This window comes from Anopheles stephensi, chromosome 2, assembly GCF_013141755.1.
Source record: "Anopheles stephensi strain Indian chromosome 2, UCI_ANSTEP_V1.0, whole genome shotgun sequence".
NCBI classification, from domain to species: Eukaryota; Metazoa; Arthropoda; class Insecta; order Diptera; family Culicidae; genus Anopheles; species Anopheles stephensi.
In genome coordinates this window covers 12,497,168-12,521,817 of record NC_050202.1, presented here as the reverse complement: position 1 = coordinate 12,521,817, position 24,650 = coordinate 12,497,168, and the positions used below count along the sequence as shown (strand labels likewise).

Sequence of the window (24,650 nt, the reverse complement as noted above, 5' to 3'; positions counted from 1 at the left end):
CTAAGGAACTATTGTAGGAACTGTCTATTAGTACATAGATGGCGCTGGTTAGTCTTAGACAACGAGGAGTTAATAGGAAGATTCGGGCAACTTAAAGCTGTCTATAGTATGTTGCCGACATGAACTCTTAGGATACGAAATAATGATACAACTCATCTCTACAGGGTCCTCCATACAATGAATTTGGACTTATGGACTTAAATATCGATCATATTTCCAAGAAAGTCCAGCAGAAAAAAATCACATCTCTCCACGATATCTCATTTGGTCCTCAGTCCTTCGTACTCAAACTACTTCGCTATGAATTCTTCATGTTCGGCTTCGATTTTAAAAGCTATATTCCAGTTCCTATTTTTGCCCTAGTTTTAGTAATGTCCTTGTAGTTCAATACTAACCAACAACGTATCTATCAAACGATATCTCACTGAAGACAAATTCATCATCAACCAATTAAACGCGACTGAGGTACGCTTCATTGCTCTCGCTTCACTTTACTGCCGTCAATCACTTTTACCCATCGAAGCAGGCGCACCCTCGCTACCTTCTATCACCGTGTGCTGTTTTCCAAATCAAAGCGTCTACTAAAATGTCACAAACGTCCATCCGTCCAGAAGCGGACGATTCCGAACCGGCCGGATCCTCCTCGACCATATCGCTGGAAAACGAAGCCTTGGTCTGGTCACTAGCATCCACTGAAGCGTACCAACCGGCACCCATCGACATTAACGTGGGCCGGTCGCAGCAGATCGAACTTCCCGCCCTTCGCTGGAGCAACTACGAATCGCTTCCGGCTAGCATCAAATTAACCAACACGGGTGACACAGTTATCTTAAGTGCCCGGTGGAATGGTGCAACTCCTTCGCTGACGGGTGGTGCACTCGATGGGCGATATCTCTTCTCCCAGCTGCACTTCCACTGGGGACGGACGGCACTGGACGGTAGTGAGCATACCGTCGACGGCTACCGATTACCGCTCGAGATGCACGTGATTCACTTTGCCGAACGGTTTGCCGATCAGGATGAGGCACTGGCCGTCCCGGGCGGTGTCCTGTGTTTGGTGTACTTCTTCAACTTGAAATCGAGCCCGAATCGATTTCTTGCACCGGTCGTTAATGGGCTCGGTAGTACGGTGTTGCCGGAATCGTACACGAAACTCGAACCATTCCCACTGATCGATCTGTTCCACTCGTTTACCGACGAGTACTTTCTGTACTGGGGCTGTACCCGCAACGGGTCACAGGTTTCGCCGATGCTGTGGATGCTATCGCGCACCCAGGAACCGCTTGATTTTCACCAGCTGAAACAGTTCAACCGTTTGCTGGATCGTCGAATGCGTCCGCACTACCATCTACAGCCATCGGACACAGGGCCGTCGAAGGGGAGACACCTGTTCCATGTAAATCCACGCACCCCGATGGCGGTCGGTACGCTGATGATTGAACCACCGGCAAAGTTTGCCCACGCAAGATGGATCGTGGATCGGCAGCCGGTTGATTGGAGTTCGCCGGACGCTTGCCGTCAGTATGTGGCGATGGTGCGTGAGCATTTGGCCAAAAAGCAGGCCGACCAGATAGCGGACGATGTCATCAAGTGTTCGGAAAACTGAGCCCACCGCAAATTCTAGCTATTGAATAGCTGATGTAAATCTTCATGTGATCGTGTCTATTAATTCTAGTAAACAACAATTAACTATCGGAATAACGAACAGGACCAATGCTTAAACTGCTTCTCAAAATTTATTTCCTACGCTTATAATAGAAGCGATAAGAGCTGAGGACATCCTCACGGACAACCTACTCTGGTTCCGATGTAGAGAAAGTGTGTTTCATTACTGGCCAAATGGGTAATTATTTCATAACTTCTGCAGACTGCTCTGGCCTTGCCCTTTACATTGCCCAAAACAATCACATCTGCCCATCCAAACCAAAGTCACGAATCCGGCCAAGGTTCGGTCCATTTCCCTGGACACGTTTCCCAGCAAATTTTCAAAACTCATCCCATCGCTGCGTCACCTTCAATCAATGCAGTGTACTACAGCCAAGCACCTAATCCTGGATAAGCGGTGGACCCGCGACACCCTTGAACAACGGACGAAACCTTCACCATCGATTACCATTCGAACGTTGCCCAGAAACTCGGAAAGCGCTCCTTTTCAGTGCTAAAAGGTGAAATAAATTCCAAATCTGACATTTCAGCTTCATTTGGTGCAATGATTGGATGGCGAGAGCGCTCCGGATTTCGCTTCCCAAACGGTTGTGCTCTTATTTTCCATTTCATCACTATCAAACACCACCACGTCGTGCTCGATTAGCACTGCAGAACAAGTGTAGGGGGGTGCGGAGGAAAAAAGGATCCCCAGCAACAATTCAACGAGTGACCACAGAACACGTTGGTGCAGAGTGCTGCCCGTTACCCTGCCGCAGCGAGAAGCGATCCGCCGAGACCGGGCGCGTAACCGCCTCGTTCGGGACGGCTGAAGTTCAAGGTAATGGATTAAGATATCGTTACACCGGACACGATGCTTCAGCCGCAGCAGCTTTTCTGGCAGCGCTGTCGCTTCGAATGAATGGCAGATGTTTGGACTGCAGCTGAATGCACCAGGGTAGAATGACGGCGCAAAGTGCGTCCGTCCATGCCGGGAGGACGATGCATCAATCTGCGGCCGGAATGAGACAAATAAATAAACAAAATATAGCGTACGCACCACCCAGCCACGACTGTGTTTTCGGCCCCGAGTGCACTTAATCGCTCGCTGCACAAGCAAAACGAATAACGTAACCACAAAAAAACCTCACTTGGCAGGAGCACGGCGGACAGGGCGAGATCCAACTTGAAGTTCAACGAACGATCCCTTCGGGCGGCTGGAAACGGGGCGAAGCATCGGTGTCCCTTTCACGGTTGGCAGTAATAATTTATTCAATTGATTGGTTTGAGTTCGAAAACGGTTCGCAAACATCCCGGCCACGCGAAATCTAATCGTGTCAAGGGCTTAATGAGGAACACAACTTTAAGAGCTTCTTGCGAACTTTTGAGCTGCCGGACGGGGTAGGTAGCGAAATCAGTTTCGGTAGCTCTTCCGAGCCACTTCATTAGCGAGTGAGATGTGCAATTAGCATAAAAATGATGAATCGGTATCGGTATTTCGCCCTTTCGTATGTTATGTCATGACAGGCAACAATGCTGCTGAAGAGGATACCACTCAGCGCTGAACTAATCAACTTACTCATTTACGTTCCGGGATGTGTTTTTAATGCCTTAATTAAGCATAAATAATGGTTTTATAGTAATTGAAATGAGAATTTTATTATTTCTGGTCGAAATGCTGCATACGCCTAAAAGTATGCAATTTACAAGACTTTAACGTGCGGTTTGCATCTATTAAGCAAGATATGTCCATCATCATTAGAAAATTCGTCTCAACCACAAGAAAGTACATAGTTCCATCATATCTCAGGCAGCAAAACATTCAAGAAACAAACCCAAGATACTTCCCAATTCTCCGTAATGCTAGGTAACGCATCTACCTCCTTACAATTACTGCCTGTACGCTGAAGTATTAAACCCTGGACGCTTTTATGTTATCGATAAAAAGGAATATGGAACCAATTTCATTACTTTCTCCGTCAACTTTCATCATCGCCAGACAAAGAAGCACGCACGACGATCCGCAAGTATTACCCACCCGGCAAAGAATGTCGGCTCCTTGGAAGCCTTTCTTTCATCTCATCCCTTCGCAGTAGCAAAAGCGCCAGTCGATGCGGTTTTGTGCACCAGATTTGGCCGTACACCAAGCACCGACAAACAGCAAACCGCATCCAGTTTTGCATACTTTCATCGTCTCTCGCACACGATGCGGGCATATTCTTTAGGATTAAGCAGCCTAACCGGTCGGAATTAGGGAGAACGAGTCAAGAACGAGAAACTTGATTCCTTTCAGATATCTCTCACGTGTGGACGAAGCTTCAAGCACAGTATGTTATCTAACGGTTTGGATTTCTTGCAAACAACATCGTCGAATGGAGCCGACCGCTCTCGTTAATTTGTTATGCGGATGATAAGAAAGCAGCTATGCACGGTATCATCTGCACTGTGCGAAAGGATTTAAGCCCGGCACAATCCTGACCGAGGCACAGCAACTTATAATCTTCTCAGCCCTCCGAGCCGTGATCGCTCCTTTCATCCTTTTTTACCCTGGTGTCCACCCCTTTTTTAGGTGATGTCCCTTTCGGACCTTCCGACGCGCTTACCGTTATCAGATGCTCTGGGACTGGCGAGTTTTAAATGACTTTGAAGAAAACCCTCGGCTAAATGAACTAGATAGAAATTCTGGTCCGGTTACCAGGCAAGAAACCTCCCGTCAACCGGCGATTCCGGGCGATAAGCATCAGCGCATTTGAATGATGGGCCGATCTATCGGCCATTATTTACACAGTGTCCACACAGTTCGGTCTTATCGGATCGCATCACAATAATCGGGCAACGGGGCCGATTATCGAAGAAGTACAGTTGAGCCTAACGGATTGATGCTAAACTCGTCCACGGATCGTTCGGCATGCTTATCGGCAGACAAATGTGCGCGCGAGCGCGCACGCACACAGAGACCGGAAAGACGCCAAGCGTGCGCCTAATTATTAATATTAAATTTCCCTGAAAGTAGTAGTAACAATAGTTAAATACAGCTTTGAACGTAGAAAACCTTCTCTTGTCCTTTGCTCGGCTTTTCTGATGCCAGTACATACTGGCGGCCCTTGCACAGTGGGCCAATTCAGGCCAAAAGGTGGACGTGCTTTTTTCGATATACTTAAAAATATTGTGTTTAGCAATACGGCCAGGCCGTTCTTTATGAATAAAAAAAAAAAAAAAAAAAAATATTGTGTTTGGTCTCGGATTTAAAGTTGTTATGTGACACCTTCTTTATATTTCTTGAGGAATTGGAAGTTTACATGGTGCTATTTTACGGACTTGTTATAAAAGTCCTAGCAGTAAAGAAGTGTATACTCAGATTTCTTTTTTTTCTATTTCTTTAGATGCTTTGAAAGTTGTGTATGTCTCCTGACCAGATACTAAAGTTCCCTTAACGCTCAGAAATTTTATTTTTAATAAGGCTACACAGTTATACTGATTCTTGGAAGTAAAGATTTCAAGCATCGAAAACGGACACATCCTACGGTCAACGGATGCTGAGGCATCGTGTTCGTTACTCTTCGTTGACGTTATCGCCCTCTGCCGTAAAACAGCACAAACAAGAAACCTTGGATGTAGTGATTTCTTTTGGAAAAGGAACATAACTGGCAGGTTAACAGGCATTTGATCGTGAGATTGAATTCTAATAAAAAAATCGAGCCTAATTCCAGGAATCTGCGGTTGGGACGGTTTGATGGCAAGAGCGGCAGCGGTCTTTACACGGCAGATTGGTGTTCAAATCCCATCCGGGCCGCCTTCTTGTACGCAGGATTGCCTTTCCAGGTATGGGTAAAATCAAGTCACAGGAAGTCAATAAGAAGCAGGTTGAAACTTACTTCCGATTGTTCTTTTTGAAAAACAGGAGTAAACTGATACGATGTAACGATATTGGTAGGATGTGCACAATCGTACAAATCTCCTTGTTCTTCTTCTATTGCTCTACAACATCGAGCGATCTTGATCGGTACTTAAAACTTCCTTAAGTTAAAGTTAACCCAATATGGTCAGGACGTTCCTGACCAATAAAAAAATGTTTATTTTCCCGGCAGTGATGTGATTTGACACTAATACATCATCGTTCCTAATGTGCAATTTCAAATGCATATTCATCACAAAAAAAATATTCCTCATGTTTGCAATTCAAAATTATTTGAAGAGTTTTGATAATAAGTCTAAGTGTATAAATTTAAGTAACTTTGCACCCCTAATACACTAGATAAAAAAAATCCTTTCCCAAGATGATTCAAGACTTAAGGATACTAGACATGAACAAAAAAAATATTTTTTTCGATTTAACCCCAAATTTTTTAAAATTTGAAATTACAATTTACAATAAATTTCTTATTTATTAAAAAAATATAGACAATCCAGTTATTTACTAAGTATGTATCCGACTATAAATATAATAGCTTCTTGCTTAAAATCTCGAATGTCCACCGCCGGACCATTGTGACTTGCAGGATGAAATCTGAACATCAAAGACGATCCCGGAGCAAAAGCTCAGCTTACCTGTACCCCAGAACGTTCAGATTTTCCTTGCGCACCGAGTCTGCACGAGTCTTCACGGACGGAGTACGGAACGCAGCATTAAGAACAAACAAGCCAATTAGTAGGCTCGATAATGGTGCCACCATAAAGAAGTGGGCAGCCACAATCGTTAAGCCGCACCGTGCCGGAACGTTCTGCTGCTGTCTTTACCCGTTGATTAATAATGTTCAGTACCAATGTTATCAATTCAATCATGCCAATAGCGATTATCAGCAGCGTGGCGTCGATTGGGCCATTAAAAATTAAACGCACATACACAAATAATTTACCACCGGTTTGCGCGGAGTGTCCCTGGTATCCCCGTACACGCTGCAGAAGGGCTACGGACAGGTTTGCTTCACTAGCCGCTGTGTGAAGAATCTAGCTATATCGCGGTAATCTTGAGCCAGGGTGTTCGACGAAGAAAACGCAAAAGGATATACTTTGCAATCGATGTTAACGATCGTTCGATTGGATGATGATTTAATTCGTATGTCAGCTCACGCGCGGGTACAGGTATGATTACACGCTCCCGAAGGATGCATTCCGGTCCGATTCCTTTTCGCTGCATTTAATTGACACGATGGATCTCACTGGGAGCGATCGATCAATTGAGTCATTGAGGTAATTATGATAGCTCCTCAAAAGATCACAATTCACCCGATTGCTATCCGTCAGTAGTGCAACGGCAGTTCTCTGCAACAAAATTGCCCATTAATCAATCGTTTGATCCTGCCACGATTGGTAGCTCATTAGAAGTCTTGCCAGCAGTTCGAGGACAACTCGTCAGAAAACAAAAGGGTAAAAGCCCACCAGCAAGAGCGAGCCGTAATCATATAACGAGCCGATTGTTTGGCTGTCGATGAATATGTTATTGCTTTTTAATGATATATCCGCTCCCGGATCGGGTGGATCATCCGTCAAGGCGGATAGGTTGCACAGCATGTGAAGCTCGCTTGTAAAGAAGATCTACGACTGCAACAACAAAAATCCCCCGATAATACTATTACCACATAAATATTGCTCTCGCCACCCATCGTTCCGCAACACCGCAAGAATGCGCGGACGGATTGATTCAGAATCCGTACTCCAGTGCTCAATTTCTAGCGAAACCACCCCCCCCCCCCTCGATTCGCGCTTCGCTGCAACATAATGTCAAGGCTCTGCGCCGTGGTGCGATGGTACGAGCGACCTAGTAGAAAATATATCGCCCAAGCGAAAGGTGACGCTCTCAGGCGGCCACCTTCACAGTCCGCGCTGTTTAGCATCGCATCAATCATGCCGATATTGTTATTCGCTACAATACACACTTTGAAACTGGTGTATACATATTGCCCATCAAATCGATACATTTTGCACCTAACCTTCGTGCGTGTTGGTTGGCTGCATACGTGGTCTTACTCTTGCTGAAGGAACGGACATATTTCAAAACCCCTTCAGGGTATGGATTGAAGTGGCTGGAGCGACCAACAGGGCTGAACTGCCGTTGAAGAGAAGAATCGTTCTAATGATAACATATAATCCCTATCAGTTTGCTGGGCATCGAGAGGTATTGAGAGGACGGTAATCATCTTAAATGATTTGTTGTTAGCGGGTGCGACTTTGTGCTTATTTTGTGGAGGATTTGTTGTTGATGCTAATGCCATCTGTTCTTTGAACTTGCGTTCTGCCCAGTCGATGTGTCTGTCAGCTTGAGTTATTGGTTATTTTTTTCAAACTTTCATGCAAATGTAGAGGAATATAATTGATTGACTGACTGGGATGGTCCGTTGGCCGAGATAGGACTTTAGACCTAGTCCTGCCATGTGAAAAGACCCGCGTCGCTACCCTCTACGGCCCAAAAGCCACAGTTCAAAGTACGCTAATTTTGATCGTACTCTTGATCTTTGGCTCTAGAACCTCAAGTGGACTTGGCTCTTGACCTAGTTTAGCCGTTACTGGATAGTCAGTCTTGCATACGGGGAAGTGGTCCGGGCGGGATGGGATACCCGGAACTGCCATGTGAAGACCGGCTCCGCTACCCCCTCTAACACCGAACTCCAGAAAATAATCTAGCTAGCGGCCAGAAGTTGTCTATAGGCAGGCCCCGGACGGTTAGTTCCTCAGAATTGGAGCAGAAGTCACGCCAGCCGGATACCGAGAGAATTCTTGGGTGCACTCAAAAGAACTCATCAACACTCCTCAGAATCATGATATGAGGATTAGCATTGAATGGACTAAACAAATAATAATATTTTTCATAGGAAAGCAGGCTTTGAAAGAAGCATACGACTTCCAACATCAACATCCATTTAGAGTCAAATATGCAGCATGCCGAATACATTTTGTACTTGCTGTACATGTCCGCTCTGGTCATGTCATGGAGTGTTTATTTATGGTTACCAAAGTACAATTATTTATCTTTAACCGAGTAGCGTCCCTGCTTTGACCTTCACGTGCTTCCTGAAACGAAGTTTAAGTTATACTTCACACTGAAAACATTATCCTAGTCATTATCAGCTAGCTAAATCGAGAGATTCTCCAAAGCACCGGGAATGCTGATTTGTGCACATTGAAACACCTCAATCTACACCGGTTTAAACTTATTGTAGAAATTCGTTAGTGCAAGACGAAAGTTAGGTCCTTGTTTAAATTCGACATCAATTCTAATTACTGCACGTTCCGCATTTCACCGATGTTTTTTAGCGCCAAAGGAAAGACTCTTCTTGTACCGGACGCGCGTTGTTGATCCGGTAGTTTTGACAACACACGAAAGCTTTCGCACAGTGGCACTCGAAAGCTTTCACGAATGACGAATAAAAAAATATATTTAATTAAAAATTTACTTTTTTAAAACGATTGCAACCATAATAATTATAAAAAATGTATGCTTTTTATTAACAAATTAATAAAATAAAAATAACGAATAAAATATTGCCCACAGCGAGCTTTTCCCGAACTCGATGCAACTGCTCGAATGTCGCCCGACCAGCTGTCATTCTTCCGTCAGCTGTCAAACCTGGTTCAGCGAGGGGGGTTTGTTTTGGTTTTGTCCGTCGACGAGTGGGATTCGCTTTTAGCTCCAATCGTGGTGCCGTACGCGCAGAGTGCAGTGCTTGACAGACCTTGGCGTTTTTTTCAATCAACACCAGCCCTAATCTAATCAAGAGTGTCCGTTCGCGATCGAAACATCTGTACGCTGCAGGCTGACCCGTTCGGTTCGCAAACCGTCCAGTGCTAGTATGCTCGTTCACCGTGCGCGTAAAAAACACTTGATGCAAGGAACTTAACACACACACACGGTACGACTCCCTTCCTTTTGGTCTACGGCTCGCCCACCCACCCCCGCTGGCGCTGGTGTGTAGTGCGAAAAGAATTCGTGTTTTTGCCGTGCAGTGTTTCTCGTAAAATGTGCGGTGAATAAAAAGGTTCGCGTTCAGCATAGTGTGCGAGATTGCCATTTTACACCGAACGTGTCCATTTTCTGCTTCGATTTCCACCCGCAAACCCCTTTTCGTCAAACGCCCCACATCACGGCCCGCTCCGGCCAGTTCTTATTCAATCGAAAGTACACGCAAGAACCGCACTTGCGTTGCAGAGCATACGCATCGTACGGGTTGCCGGTAGCGAGAGCGAGAAGGACTGTAACCGATTGCGAAAACATCTAAGCAAGAGCGAGAACGAGCAGCAATCGTGCCTACACAGAAGCAGAAAGGGTTTGCCATTTTTCTTTCCAAAAACAACACCGAAAAGCCACCGCAGCCACAACACACGGTAGACCGGAAAAATTGCGACGTGCAGCGCGAGAAAACGGCTGGACAAAAGATTGGGTCTAGGTAACGAGCAGCAAGGAGGGAACAAACAAAAGAAGTTATAGAAACGCAAACAACAGCAGCAACAACCACCCCGCATCAAAATGATTCCCAATAAAACGAACTGATATACGGCTGCTTGCAGCTCGTCGTGGTTCAAAGGTGTGTTGTGTGAAGCAGAAGTGAAGAAGGTGTTGCGGGAGAGTGTGCGAGCGCGGGTGTGTGTGTTTTGTTTTGATCGTTCGCGGTCTGTTTTTTTGGGTTTCCTTCATTTCGCTGTTCGCGGAGAGCTGCTGTTGTTCAGCATACCGGTACTGCTGCAGTGTGTTCCAGTTTGCTTCGATCGTATCTCTGTCCCTACTCTTGTGCGTCGCTAAGAAACCTGAAACTCGCAGGTTGCTGTGGTTGTGTTGTGTTTTTGATTTACCGTGGTGACCGTGAATAAGGGCTCTCGCGCACTGTCGCTGTGTGTGTGTGTGTGTGGTGCTGGAGATTGTACTGTTTTTGGTGGAGCCAAAATCAAAGGGCAAGCAAGCAAAAGCAACACACGTCCCATCCGGCATCCGATACATGGCTAGTTCTATGAACAGCAGGAACCGCATTCGTCGTCGACTGGCTGCGATATCCTTTCTGTCCAACATCTCGCTGGACGGTACCCATCGGGACACGAAGCTCGGTCCGCTGCACGGAGGCGGAGGTGGAGCGGTTGGTGCGTCACTGGCCGGCAGAGCAGGCGGAGGAGCAACAGCGGTTAGCCACACCAGCGCAGCACTAGCACTGAACAACAATGATCTGGACGGTATCGGCACGTGCAATGACGAGCCGGGAGAGGACGGGCTCGATGCGCCTGGGACGGTCCGCGGCTGGCTGCCGGCGGGCGGTGGTGGCGCGGCACCGATCGACGGTGCTGCGGCCGGCTTGAGCGGTGGGCCGGCCAACCCGCCGATTGCTGCCGAGGGGCAGCAGCGGGCACGGGCCAGAACTGGAACGTTTAGCAAAAGTCCCGAACGCTACGCCGGCAAGCGGATCGACAGCGAGGGCAACATGGTGGTCAGCAATGGGTCATCGGCCAAGGGCACGCCGCTGAAGGATCGGTATGTACAGACGTTACACCTTTTTTTTTTGTTTTAGCTTTATTTAAAACCACCGAAAGCCCTGTTTGGCTTCCTTGGCCTATTTTTTTCCCGGGAAACAATCTAAATGGGATTTGATACGGATCCGGATCTTGCGTATTGGTAGCAACCGGCACCGCTATCACAGTCGACTCGGTGTCATGGCCGTCCCAAGAATAAAAAACTTACTGTTTTTCAGCCTTTCGTAAGGTCCTAAATTCTTGGTAGAATATTAAAAAACTATACAAAACTCTGTAAACCAAATTATCGTTCTCATAAAAAATCTCTTCTCTCTCCTTCGCGAATTTACGGATCTTGGCCTACTTTGTGTGCCCTAATATGAATGGTTTGGAATCATTTGCATCATCTCCTAGGTGAATTAAAAGCTTTTTTTGCGTGTAGGAACGAAGTAGTATCCGATGATCATGCGAATTGGGATTTGAACTCGAAACCCTTTACTCTCTTTATCAATCGTGTCACACCAGGTATGACACAGTTAATTAGTCATAATAGAGAATGACAAAGCGTTTTTCCGATTGTTTGTGGTGCCTATCCCCTTGGGAGGATGGATAATATCACTAAATCTGGAGGTATTCAGGTGGTTGTCTCTTATGTCCTGACATCCTAAGGGATTTAAACTAGGCCCTATCACGTGACAGAATTTCCGATATCGCCACCACAAATCCGTCGTTTATTTTATTGCTTATCAAAATTGCAATGCGATAAAATTATTATTTTTAGCTATGATAAAGAGATAAATTTATTTTTTTCCATGGAATTTTCCATTGTAATGTACAACACGATCCCCAATGAGTGATGTTCGTTTGCGATTAATATAGATCTAACTAAATCTGTTTGTCATGAAGCGGCAAAACAAAGGGCGCTGCTGACGAATGATTCACCCATCACAAAACAACCAACCAACCAATGCCTATCGCTCAACCGTACACATGCAGGCCGTCACGTGAAAATCACATTCATGTTTGTTATGTTTTTCAATTCTTTTTTTTTCCCTCCCTGAAGCATCAGCACAAAAATCATGTGCACGCTCATCGGATCAATGAAACTAAGCAAAAGTTCTTAAATTTCTAATATTAGCCAATCGCGATCGCTTGCGCCTTAACCTTGTAGCAAACTATTTATATACCAAACATACACCGGATGATGGAGAAAAGCGGCGGTCCGACGAGGAAACACACAACCTTTCTTCATCGGATGGAGCTTCTTCCGTCCGGTCGCTGATGCTGTGTGGCGCACGACGGCTGTTACTTCATACTTTTTTACCACCACCTCCAAACTCTGGGGGGGAGGGAATCGATATAATACGACCGACACACTCGCACACACTCGTTTGCTCCACATAAATGTTGCCTCCCTTTATTAGATTAACGTACAGGGGAACAACAGGGCAGGTTCTCACCTTGAAGAGGGCGACGATGGTTGCAGTTTGTCCAGCCCAAGGCGACAGGTTCGGCAGTGGAGTTTTGTTTTCTTTTTTCGCTAATCTTGACCCTAAGGCAAGAAACACAGACACACAGTGAAGAAGCAGCATATTGCGAAACAGCGCGAAACATCTGCCGGTTTTTTAACATCGCTACTTCCTCTTTGTGTCCGTAGTTGTTTTAATCCGCGTACGAATGCAACGGGAACACGAGAATGACGATGTTTTGTTTGGTTTGCCATTGCAGAAATGAGGAATGTGAGTTAATTCCTCTTGAAGTAGCGCGAGAGCCTTTTTCATGGTTTTGAGTTGTTTTTGTTCATGCCGGTAGGATTGGGTTACATTACGTGAAGAGTGTGTTTATTTTTAGAGTTAGCAGCCTGTTAAACTCGACTCAAAAATCCTCTAGCCATTAAAAGCATTGTAAGAAATTGTTTAAACTTTTAACGGATTTTTAATTGTCAATTTTACAAATGAAGTACACCATGCACTATGGGGCAGTCCATAATAAAATGCGGCCAGAATAATGTTTTATTTTATTGCAAAAACATTAACAACAAACGATTAGTTTGGCTTGAGTCACAGCTCCATCGTATACTTTTTCTACGCATTTATATGAGATTTGAAAGATGACCTACCTTACGATAAACAAGTAAGGTATGGTCGTCAGTCAAATCCCAAACAAAGTCGGGTTTAGGATATGGTGGAGTAAGGTACGGTCGCCCAAGCCTGTCTTGCTAGAGAGTAAATATATTTGTTCTTATTTTGATCGAATGTTGATCTTGGAATGCTGTTCGCATATGCAACTTTTTATGTTTACAATATATTAGGAAGAGCGAGCTTATGGTTGGTGTAATTCTAAGTTGAAAGAGAGTACAATTTCCCCTTTTTGCTGAAGAAAAGACAAACTTGGTATCCATACTGTATCCATTTTCATATTTTTTTCCTACAATCATGAGGCGGTGGATCTCGACAGAGCGTAAACAAATTTATAAACACTTGAATGCGATAACAAACACTCTAATCGTCTCTTAAAATTTGATTTGATTTCACCCAAAATCTATTGGTTGAACATGACTTTGACTGTGCTGTGTATAAAGCTAAAAAGACGTGAAAATTATCATTGTGAGCGTTTTAGTGTCCTACCTCATACTCCTTCCAGTATGAAATGTGCCTCCAGCCATGAATACGAGGATGTACGGCAAACGAATATAACTTTTACTGCAGTTAAAGTCGCCATAAGAGAATCGATAAAACAGTGTTTTAGTACCGGTTTGGCTTCAAAAAGCACGATATATTTTTTATGAAATTCCAACACCATTTTTAATGAGTGACAGAGCTGAAATTTTCATTTTTATTTTTAATGAGTGCGCAATATTTAAAATTGATTCGTGCTGTTAATAATCGCGTAATCACGTGACATGTCTAAAACTTTGAACTTAATAACTAAAGTTAATATTTTTCTAGCTTTTTCTTACTTAAATTATTGTGTTGGGAATGTTAAAAAGCTGTATTCAATAAGGGTTGTCCTTTCTATATATTTTAAACCGGTGTTGCCCCATAGTGTATTGCATGCACACTCCAAAATCAACGTATCTGAAGCATAGAATATCCGTTAAAAAATAATTGAAAATCCACATTATTCTTCACGTGGCCGGGGATGATCCAAACCCGATTAGCTTACGTATTAAGCGCCAACGTTTGTTTTTTTTCTTTTCATTTTCGATCGCCCTACGACCCTCTTACTTCCCAAAGAACACAGCAAGCAAAGATTACGTGACCTACAGCACGCTCCAGCCAGCCAGTCAAGCACGTTAACTCATTCGTTTCTCCGGTTTCTTCTCTTCCCTTTTTTTTTCTCCTTCCCCAGTGAAAATTGGAATCCGAACGATGGACGGCTAAACCATACGGCGGATAAGCGCTCGCGAGCGAACTCCGCCACGCAGCGTCCAACCGGTGCCAAACGATCGCTGCTGATGAATACCAGCGCCGGAACAATCGTAACCGGCCCCACGTCGTCCGGCGGTGGCAATGGACCAGAAGATCCACAACAGCGTCCCGGCGCGGGTACGGCAGGTTGGACCACGAACAGCAGCACGGAAAGCTTGATCCAGGGCCGTCCGACCCGGACCGTCGTCATTAACGATCAGGGTGCAGGTGGTGGTGGTTATCCGCGCGAGGTGCGCTACTACAACCAGATGGACCTGCGGCGCCATCCGGGCGGCTTTCAGGAGGATCGTATCGTGCTGCTGGCGAAGAAAGCACCGTGCCATATCTTCTCCGTGTTGCCGTACTGCAAGGGCAAAGCGTCGCGGGCCGAAATGCGTCGCGAGCGGCGCCGTCATCCGTCCGGTGCGCGCCCACTGTCCTCGATTAACGATGCACCGTTCGACGCGTTCCGGCTGCTCGGGATCGAGCGTGGCGGTGAGGTCGGTCAGGAGGTATCGTACGGATACTTGCTGATCCCTTCGAGGGCGTATCATCGCGAGAAAAAGCACCCGGAAAAGGCTATCAAGAGTGGTGCTGCGTTCGAGATAACGAACTTCGCCTCGATGGAGAATCATGCCGCGGCACGGTACTATGATACGTTGAACCGTAACAGTGCCGCGAGTCCATCGCAACCGTCGGGTGGAGCGTCCGGTGGAGGAGTGGGTGGTGTCGTTGGTGGTGGTGGTGGTGGTGCGGGTAGTGGACCATCGTCCGGACTGTTGGACATTTCGAAAGAGTACGAAGATGGCTACACTTCCATTTCCGGGGTAAGCTGCTTTGTCGCGCACGGCAGCAGAAGAGAGTCGTTGTCACTTACTCTGTCCCCCCCTTGTCTCGCTGTAGATACAGTACTCGGCCAACATACTGGACGATCCGGAGCTGATTGCGGGCAAGCATCGGACGCTGCTCACCTTCACCTCGTACGTTACGTCCGTCATCGACTACGTGCGGCCGTCCGAGCTGAAGAAGGAGCTGAACGATCAGTTCCGGGAGAAGTTCCCACAAATTCAGCTTACGCTCAGCAAACTCCGAAGGTACGTTTGCCACAGAACCACACACAAACACAGCACATCGGGGTGGTAAACAAACAAATGGGGGGCACCCTCTGGACCAGGACGGCTTGTCGTCAGTGCGCGATAAGAGAGCTGTTGTGTTTCCTTGCGGAAGCCATCACCACGGCACGCGGGATCCAGCGGGAAGAAGCATGAATTGTTTTGTTGACGCCCTCATCTTTTCGCTGGAGGTGACATTTCGTTTTGACCGTGTCCGATTACAGCGACACGCGGCCACCGCAACTGCGCAATTAAATCCTATGCTGCTTATGCATTAAACGCATAGATGATGTGTTCCCACATCATGTATCTAAATGCTGCCACCATCAGCACATTCTTGCTGTGGACTCTTGGGTATCGTGCGACATGAGTTTCAAACTTCGATATCTTATCACACACTAATGCTCGCCATCTTTACGTCACACGTGTTAGACGATACGGTGCTGCTGATGAGCTTCGATTGGGTGGAGGGAACAACAGCAAAATAAAATTTTAAACGGCATTTAAATCGCCCCCTGTTGCTGCTGCTGCTTATCAAACGGCCAACCAGGATGCGGTGTCTTAATGTGATGATTTAATTGTTTCGCTGGCTGGGTTGCCCGCTGGCCTGTGGACACCTAAGGAGAGTTTAATCTTCTTTATCAGCGCAAACGGGTGCTTGTGTGTGTCTCTTCTGTAAGCAGTGATGAACAAGGCCATCGTTACCATTTTCTTGTATGAAATTAGCCTCGCGGATGGGACTCGGGACTGATATGATGGGATTCGTTTGTTTGTGGCTGTGTTGTAAATCATGGCACGATAATCTAACTTTCTTCATTGTCGTTGCACGCTGTCTAGCGTACCGCCCGATGCTTTTGTTCGTGATTTTATTAAAAAGGATTTTTATATGCGTGCGAGAGCACTATTCTGATCTTGAAAGGAAAAAAAACCATCCCTGATTTAAATTTCAAGGGCAGCAGCAGACAGGAAGCGTTTGTTTCTTTTGTATTACGCATAACAGTAAGCATCTTGTTGACCGTTCAATGAACCACCGGTCGTCCAGTGCGATAGCGATAAGACGCGGAATCTGGTTGAAGGACTTGCAAAATTCGCGATCGGTTCCAGACCGGTGACCGTCCTTGAAATGGTAACCAAATTATGCACGTAGCACAGTGGGCAAATGGTGAGATAGATGCCCCAGAAAAGGTGTTATATTTCTTTAATATAATAGGAAAAGTTTAAATAATTAAGAGATGTAAGGTCGTCTTGAGGCCTTCTTAATCTGTAAATTGAGCCGTAAAAAAAGTTAAAATTTGTTAATTATTTCATTCCTTTTTATGATAGTAATTTAAATTTCTTTAAATTATAAATCTCTGAACACATTTGAAAGCTCTGAAAGAATTTGGAATGAATGTTTGTATTAGAATAATTAACGAGATAGATGATCATAGGGAAAAAAACACCTATTGATAAAAACTACACCTTTCTTTAACATTATAGGTATTCTTGCCATTTAAAAGCTACGACAAGTCTCATAAAACTTTGCAAAACACATTGTTGTAAAAAATTATACTTTAATCTGGTTGGGTTCGTTGGTTTGTTCATATTTTTTACAGAGGCTTTGAATCTTTCCACTAAATTTGTAAACAGAGATTAGAAGCAATTTTTCATTATAATCGACAGATTTGAATCACATACATTCGGAAGAACATTAAAATAGTTTCCCCTGAAATATGAATCATTTTAAACAACTACCTACTTGATAAGTAGCAAAACGGCCAGGACCAATACGGTTCTTCATAAAAACTTCTTAATCAGTAGCCAAGTAGTCAAGAGAAACTGAATTGGAGGAATAACAAGAACAAGTAGGAAATCTTTATGGGGAGCGCATTCTTATTCAGCACTCGCAACTGATATTTCTCACCTGGCCTGACTATCCAGTTACTGATACACTAAGTTAAAGAAGCCTAGCAATGACAGACCTCTTGAGATTGTAGAGAAAGATTTTTCTCCTGACTCCTGTTGGGGAGAATCGGGAGGAGCCACACAAGCTACTCATAGCATGCTCTTAAAAGGCTACATGATGCGAGATGCCAAAAAATTTTCGCTAAAAAGGGGAGGACATGCGAAATCTATCCGTCAAAAAGATTTCGCCTCCTCGAGCTGAAATCTCGGAAAGATTTCGCTTCTCTCTAGCCCTCTCTGTCACATTCTATGCGTTGCCATGGTAGTTTTCGGTTGAAGAGAGAGAGATAGCATGAAGTGCTCTAAAACACGTGGGTAGATGAACCGCAATGTTTTTGACGTAAAAATTTCGCCAATTCCCCCCTTTTAAGCGAAATCTGTTTGAAATCTCGCATCATGTAGCCTGGCTTTTAAAACATAGCCTCCCGGACACTGTGTCCTCCCGGAATGGCTGTGCCTATGTCACTAGTGCCATTATACTATTTTATACCATTATACTTCATACTTTACTGTGCCATTATACTATACTAGCAGTGGCTTATAGTTTTACGTGATTTAAAATTTCCCCATTTGATGACCCTGAAATGCAAAAAAAACTCATTTTTGTCCTTTCATTCACTTCGAATTGCCCATTGTGCCGTACCTTACCAAACCTTACCCAAATGCCGGTCATCGGCACCCACGTTTCCGCAACCGCTGGTTTGAACTGCTTTCTGTAGCACCGTTTTTTCTGCTCCCAAAAATTAATGCCCACTTGAGCAATTCGCATGCGTAATAAGATCACCACCCTTCTCTCCTTCCCAGCATTAAACGCGAGATGAAGCGCATCAACAAGCTGGACAGCCGTGTCGACTTTCTGACCATCTCGCAGGCGTACGTCTACTTCGAGAAGCTCATCCTGTCCAAGCTGGTCAACAAGGAGAACCGGAAGCTGTGCGCCGGCGCCTGTCTGCTGCTGAGCGCCAAACTGAACGACATCAAGGGAGAGGCGCTCAAAAGCTTGATCGAGGTGCGTTGCGGTTTGCGTCGCCGTGTCTGTGTTTTTCATCACTAATTTAAATATGAATTCTTATGGATTTTTAGAAAACAGAAAGCGTGTTTCGTCTAAATCGTAAGGAGCTGATCGCTTCCGAGTTTGCGGTGCTGGTGGCGCTCGAGTTTAGCCTGCACGTACCGACGCAGGAAATTCATCCGCACTATCAGCGCCTGATGTACGAATCATAGGAATGGGCGGTAGGTGGCGGTTGCGGCGGCGGCGGTGGTGGTGGGGAAGCAGCCGGAACGAGGAAGGGAGTCAACGAGATTAACCATTTACTGTTGTGTCATATGCTGCAGGAAGCATTTATTGGGTGATTTTCTTACACAGATTTAGGGGCGGCTAGTTGAAGCGGGACAGAGCAGCCAAGCACTTGACTGCTTCCCCCCGGGCAAAGACTGTTAATTGCAAATGAGTGTGAGGAGATTTATAAATGCTTAGAACAACCCCCCCGCGTTAGTAGTTGTACACTCTTAAAAAAAAGTTAAACGTTTACAGCCGGGTTTAAACACTGTAATGCGGATTTTTAAAGCACACAAATCAGCAACCCCACATCCATGTTTGGGATGGGGTGTTGTAGGTTATATGCAATGATAAGCATTACTTTGCCATATAAAACACAGAAAAATGTATACCGTTTTTAGCAGCATGTTAGGCAAGCGCAACTTCATTCTGCTCAATATCTCTCTCACACACACTCTTCTTGTCCCTTAGCGAGTTCCTAAAAAACATTAGATAGAATGATGGATGTACTTACGGAACTTAGTGTTGACCCAATGTACTTCTCATCTCACCACTCCATGTGTCCTAGCTTAACTAATCCCCCGAATGCGAATGAAATTGGATGTACTTACGGTGGCTGCGGCGGATGCCATATACAACCCGATGTACTTTTACTATTTCTATTCGATTTTTTTTACCAATCCGGGCAAAGATATATTAGATGGTCGTTTATTTTTATTTTTTCTTTAAATTTTGTTATTTACCCACCCATATACTAGTATATATACCTTAAGGATTTATGTTTATTAGGCTGAAACGCCCCGCAAACGTGTAGCTATACAATATGCCACAGGACAACACAGCTAAAAAGGGTGATGGTGAAAAATCGGTTTATAAAACTGTGCTTACACATATATACTGCTGCCGAAGTACTTGCGAGAAGGAAGGTAGAATTCGTTATATTTCGCGTTTATTTTATTAAACCCACGCTTTTCTGTTTGTTTTAGTTCGTTACATCTTTACATCGTTTTGTTGAGTGTTTGGTAGAAGAGGGGGGAAGTAGTGCTTGTAGTCGTAGTTGTAAAAGCTCGCTCGGGAGTGGGCATTTTTTTTTTCAAAATATAACCTCTTTACTATAGACGTGGTGTCACACCTTGACTTAAGGATCGTCACTGTCGCCTTTTACTTTTTACATCCCGAACCCGTCGGTGTCATCACCTTCCCGAGATCCTTTAACGAAACCGTCCCGGACCCACGTTCGGCCGGTTGCGGTTGACTAGCGCACGGTTTCCATCCGACAAAGAATATTATCTGAAACGTGGCCTGTACGCCTTCCTCCTTGCGGGCGTACATGTCCTTGTAGATTGCTGCTGCCGCCATCAGTGTGTCGCGTCCGACGTGCACCGGTCGGTTAAAGGCCGCATTGCTCTCCGCCATACCCTGCAGATCGAACATCAGCTCGTACATGGACGGATAGCCGATCACCAGCTCGTCCGTATCGATCGTTAGCATCGTAAAACCACCCCGGTTTAGCAACATTCCCACATCCCGGATCTGTGTGAAGGGGGATACGTGCGGTGCTAGTCCACCTTTCCGTTCCTGGTCCGCCAACTGCAGTGCGGATCGTAGCTCGTACAGCGTATCACCCCCGAACATTGCGCCGATAAACACACCGTCCGGTTTGAGTGCTCGATTTACCGCCCGAAAGCACGCTGGAAGATCGTTGATCCAGTGCATGCTTAAGCTAGATACAACCAGATCCAGCGAGTCGTCCTCAAACTGGAACCGTTCCTCGTCCATCTCGCGGATGCTAAAATCCAGCCCGGGTGAGCCTTTGATCTGCGACAGCATGGCGGGGCTGAGATCGACCGCGGTTAGTTTCTGTACCGTTTCGCCCAGCACGTGGTTCGTGACGTATCCCCGACCGGCACCGAGATCGACCGCGTTCGTAAACTGGCGCTTGATGTCGAATATGCGGTCCGCTAACCGGTAGCCCACCTCTTCCTTGATGTAGTCGTACAGCTCCACATCGTCCCTGGAAGTGAGGAGCCTGATTAGCAATCGAATCTTTACATACAATTTTAAACACAATATAATACCTTCTAGCAGCACGTTCTCGCTGTAATCGTTTCACATTGCGATCGAATATATTTACAACCGGTGTGCAGTATTGCCGGTGCTGCTGCTGCCGCAACACAACGGAACCAGCCCGCGCTGTTTTGCTGAGCAATGGGAACATTTTATGTAACGCAGGTACAAATACCTTATATAAGCTGCTTTTGGTTGTTAATAATACATCTCGGACACCGGTTTATCTCATTTAACAACAAGCGATCAGCAGAAATGGGAAAATCACAGTAAAATCTGCTTTTCCGGCACCATTGTTTTTGTATTGCACAATTGACAACATTGAAAGCTCCTTCAAGCACAGCTCGTACTCTGCTGGTCAAATGCGGTGACATTTAATAAGATCGATTATTTTAAATTTTACTTAAAATTTTGTTAAAATAGTATGTTAAGTAGTGCACAAGATTCTGTATTCTTATTTTATTTAATAATGTAAAAACTATCTATTTTTTCCAATTTTCGTGCAGGCAGTCGCTTCCCGCAGCTGTCACGTTCCTGTCAAACCGGTGTTTGTTTTGATCCAGCAGCCAAGCGCAAGCACGCACGCACAGCTTTTACATAATATTTACTGCAAACTTGTCCGCAATTTCGCAATGTTTCGTATTCCGGCACTGGTAAGTATTTTTCGATTAAAAAGCATGTTTTGGCTTTATTCGCTCTAATAATCGTTCCCATTTTTGCAGCTGATTAACCGTTGCACGGTGGTGGCAAACAGCTGGGCCGCAGCATCACGGTTGATTTCAACCGGAGCGCCCGTTTGCAACTCCACCGATGGCTACCGTCCACCGACACCGATGATCGATCTGGAGGACAAATCGCTTCCCATTCCGGAATACAAAGAGAAGAAAAATGAACCGCTTCAGCTGCAAAAGTCTCGGTACGTACACTTGAGAACATACCATTTAATGTAAAGGTCCTTTGAACAATGTGAATGCAATTTTCTCCCAGCCTGCTGTACCAGTCCCGCAAGCGTGGTATGCTCGAGAACGGACTGCTGCTGAGCACGTTCGCCGCCAAGCATCTGGCCGCAATGGATCCCGCCCAGACGAAGCTGTACGATCGGCTCATCAACCTGCCGTCGAACGATTGGGACATTTTTTACTGGGCGACGGGCGTAAAACCGACCCCGAAAGAGTACGACAACGAGGTGATGAACATGCTGAAAGCACACGTAAAGAACAACGATCGTGAGCAGCGATTCACGCAGCCCGATCTGTACGCTAAAGCTTAACCAAAACCGAACCGTTCTGGCATTAAAACAATAAGAGTATTTATTTGAACGCTTAAACTCAACCCGCGCGTATGTGTGTGTTATTAGCATCGTTCAAATACGCGGTACAGCTCGGGAAGACTGGCAAGCTGCAGTAGGCAACCGTTTTTGGAGAATTCTTTCGGCGGTATAAGCTGGTTCCGCACGGCAGGATAAATCACATGCTCCAGCTCCCAGCGGTACTCCGCGTCCGGTTTGGTGAGGGCAAGGCGCGAGAAAAAGTGTGCCGTTTCACGGCTAAACGTGCGGAAAAATTCCATCTCATCGTCCCACTCGACTTCGGCCGCCAAGCGTACGATGTACATGGGCAGAAACACCACCGATGGGATGTAGTTTTCCAGCAGCTTCGGTAACGATTCCAGGTAACCATCCTCACGGATGTTAAGGTTGTAATATTCTCGAAGGATGGGTGCTTTGCTAACCAGCTTGTCCACGATAACCGATGCTAGCTCGTCGACCGGTCCGTCCTCCTCGGTGTATCCGCTGCTTGGATCGGCCAGTGCCAGATGTACCAAACGATTGATTTCTAGTGGTTCGGAGAACGATAGTCGCTCAAAGTTGCCGAAATTGAAGAGCAGCAGCTGGTAGAACAGTTCCGCCGCCAGTGGTTGCGTCTTGGCAAGGTACAGCTTTGTGTCGTACTGGATCAGCACCTGATCGCGATCGATCGTACCGACGTACGTGAGCTCGCGGAATATTTTGCGCAAATTTTCATCCCCCTCCGCTTCGATCTGTTGCCGTAGCGTGTGGATGCTGTAGAGCCTCGTTTCCCTTTAAACCAACGGACGAGAAGGAATTGTTTTAACGAAAATCCCTTTCGAAAGGAACAGTTTCAATACTCACTTTTTAATGGCCTTTTTCTTCCTGGACGGGGAAGGCTGTGTGAGTTTCGGTTCCAATGGTTTCTCATCCTGTGGTTCATCCTCCTTCGCCTGAAGCCCACTACTGCTGCCACTGATGTTGAAGAATTTATCCAACTTCTGCTCGCTGTGGCTGGTGCGCACAAGCTTGTAGTCCAACCTCGGCTTATCGTCCCCACCTACCATCGATTCGTTCGCTTTCGGTGTGTCCAGCGGTTGATTTGCACCGGGCAACAGTGCCTGCGTGTACGAACGTGCCGCATTACCGCCGAGCAGTGCCTTTTCGACGAGCAATTTCACCTTCTCGACGATTTCCTCCTCGTGCAGAAAGTGAACCTCGTGCTTGGTCGGATGCACATTAACGTCCACATTCTGGGGGTTTAGTTCCAGCGAAAGGTACACGAACGGCGCACTGCCCTTCGGTAGGTACAGCGAGTAAATCGCATCGATTGCTTTCTTCAGTGCGCTACACTCCACCGCCCGATGGTTGATGAACAGCAGCGAGATACCTTTCTTGAGCGAAAAGTTTACATTCGTCACGTATCCATTCACCGTAAGCTGCAGTATATCATCGCTCGTTTCGATCGCGATCAGCGCCTTCCCGATGGCAGCCCCATAGATCGTCCCAATGTTCTGCGCAACCGTCGCCTTCGGTTGCGTTCGAATGGAAGCGGGCTCACCGAACTTTTTCAGTACAAAACATGCCTGCGGATTGTGCACCGCGTACTTGCTGACCACGTCCGAGATGCGCTGAAACTCTTCGTTCGGTGTTTTCAGCGCTTGCTTCCGCATCGGCACATTGTAGAACAGATCGTCCACCGTAATCTGTGTGCCCTGATTGCCGGCGATCGGTTTAATGTCACCCTTCAGCTTACCGTCCTCGTAGCACGCCTTGAAGCCACACTTTTCCGCCTTCGTCTTCGTTACGATCGTTAGGTGCGCCACGTGACTGATGCTGGCCAGCGCTTCGCCCCGAAATCCGTACGTACTGATGGAGGAAAGATCGTCGAAGGAGCGTAGCTTGGAGGTGGTAAATCGTTCGCACACGATCGCCAAATCTTCACGCCGTATGCCGGTCCCGTTGTCCTGTATCTGGAGCGACCGTAGCCCGCCAGCTTTGACCGTAACTTGGATGCTCGTCGCTTTGGCGTCGAGACTGTTTTCAATCATTTCCTTCAGGGCGTTTGCTGGCCGTTGAATAATTTCACCCGCAGCAATGCGATTCACGACCACCTCGTCCAGTTTGCGAATTATTCCTGGATCCATTCTTAATGTGAGTTAATCTTGTGTGTGTCTCTCGGCGGAAGAAAAACGGCACACGCAGCACCACATTTGTTTACAAACAGAGCCTCTATTTTGTTTTGGCGCGCCTACAGCAGTTCGAGCTGCTCGATTCGAGCAATTTGGGTTTCAACCCTTAATATTCAATCCTTGAATCGTTCCGGTCTTTTTGTAGAATACCAGTGAGAATACCTGAACGGAAAGCGATTGTTTCAATAATAAAGTCGTAAAAATTGCCATTTTAACCTCGAAAAATGGGGATGGGGAAAAATTAAAAAAACCGGAAAAAACAAATAATGACTCTTGCCCTGAGGT

General features: G+C 46.0%; 5 protein-coding genes across 5 annotated transcripts; 3 read left to right on the top strand and 2 right to left on the bottom strand.

Annotated features, from left to right (window-relative positions):
- Window positions 1-505: 505 nt before the first annotated feature.
- LOC118504099 (putative carbonic anhydrase 3) lies at window positions 506-2,194 on the top strand. Its single transcript, XM_036038183.1, has one exon. It carries the CDS (start codon window positions 587-589, stop codon window positions 1,604-1,606), a length of 1,020 nt encoding a protein of 339 aa, XP_035894076.1. The 5' UTR covers window positions 506-586; the 3' UTR covers window positions 1,607-2,194.
- A 7,039-nt stretch (window positions 2,195-9,233) lies between these two features.
- On the top strand, window positions 9,234-19,955 carry LOC118504071 (CDK5 and ABL1 enzyme substrate 2). The gene is made up of 5 exons (XM_036038117.1): window positions 9,234-11,095; window positions 14,425-15,310; window positions 15,387-15,577; window positions 18,344-18,548; window positions 18,623-19,955. The coding sequence occupies exons 1-5, from the start codon at window positions 10,572-10,574 to the stop codon at window positions 18,761-18,763; spliced, it is 1,947 nt and encodes a 648-aa protein (XP_035894010.1). The 5' UTR covers window positions 9,234-10,571; the 3' UTR covers window positions 18,764-19,955.
- Window positions 19,530-21,218, bottom strand: LOC118504101 (arginine-hydroxylase NDUFAF5, mitochondrial). The gene is made up of 2 exons (XM_036038185.1): window positions 20,897-21,218; window positions 19,530-20,832 (listed from the first exon to the last, which is right to left on the bottom strand). Exons 1-2 carry the CDS (start codon window positions 21,034-21,036, stop codon window positions 19,980-19,982), a joined length of 993 nt encoding a protein of 330 aa, XP_035894078.1. The 5' UTR covers window positions 21,037-21,218; the 3' UTR covers window positions 19,530-19,979.
- A 166-nt stretch (window positions 21,219-21,384) lies between these two features.
- LOC118504114 (succinate dehydrogenase assembly factor 2, mitochondrial) lies at window positions 21,385-22,217 on the top strand. The gene is made up of 3 exons (XM_036038205.1): window positions 21,385-21,538; window positions 21,608-21,801; window positions 21,873-22,217. The coding sequence occupies exons 1-3, from the start codon at window positions 21,518-21,520 to the stop codon at window positions 22,153-22,155; spliced, it is 498 nt and encodes a 165-aa protein (XP_035894098.1). The 5' UTR covers window positions 21,385-21,517; the 3' UTR covers window positions 22,156-22,217.
- Window positions 22,170-24,426, bottom strand: LOC118504065 (DNA mismatch repair protein Mlh1). Its single transcript, XM_036038103.1, has 2 exons — window positions 23,038-24,426; window positions 22,170-22,965 (listed from the first exon to the last, which is right to left on the bottom strand). Exons 1-2 carry the CDS (start codon window positions 24,318-24,320, stop codon window positions 22,239-22,241), a joined length of 2,010 nt encoding a protein of 669 aa, XP_035893996.1. The 5' UTR covers window positions 24,321-24,426; the 3' UTR covers window positions 22,170-22,238.
- Window positions 24,427-24,650: the final 224 nt, after the last annotated feature.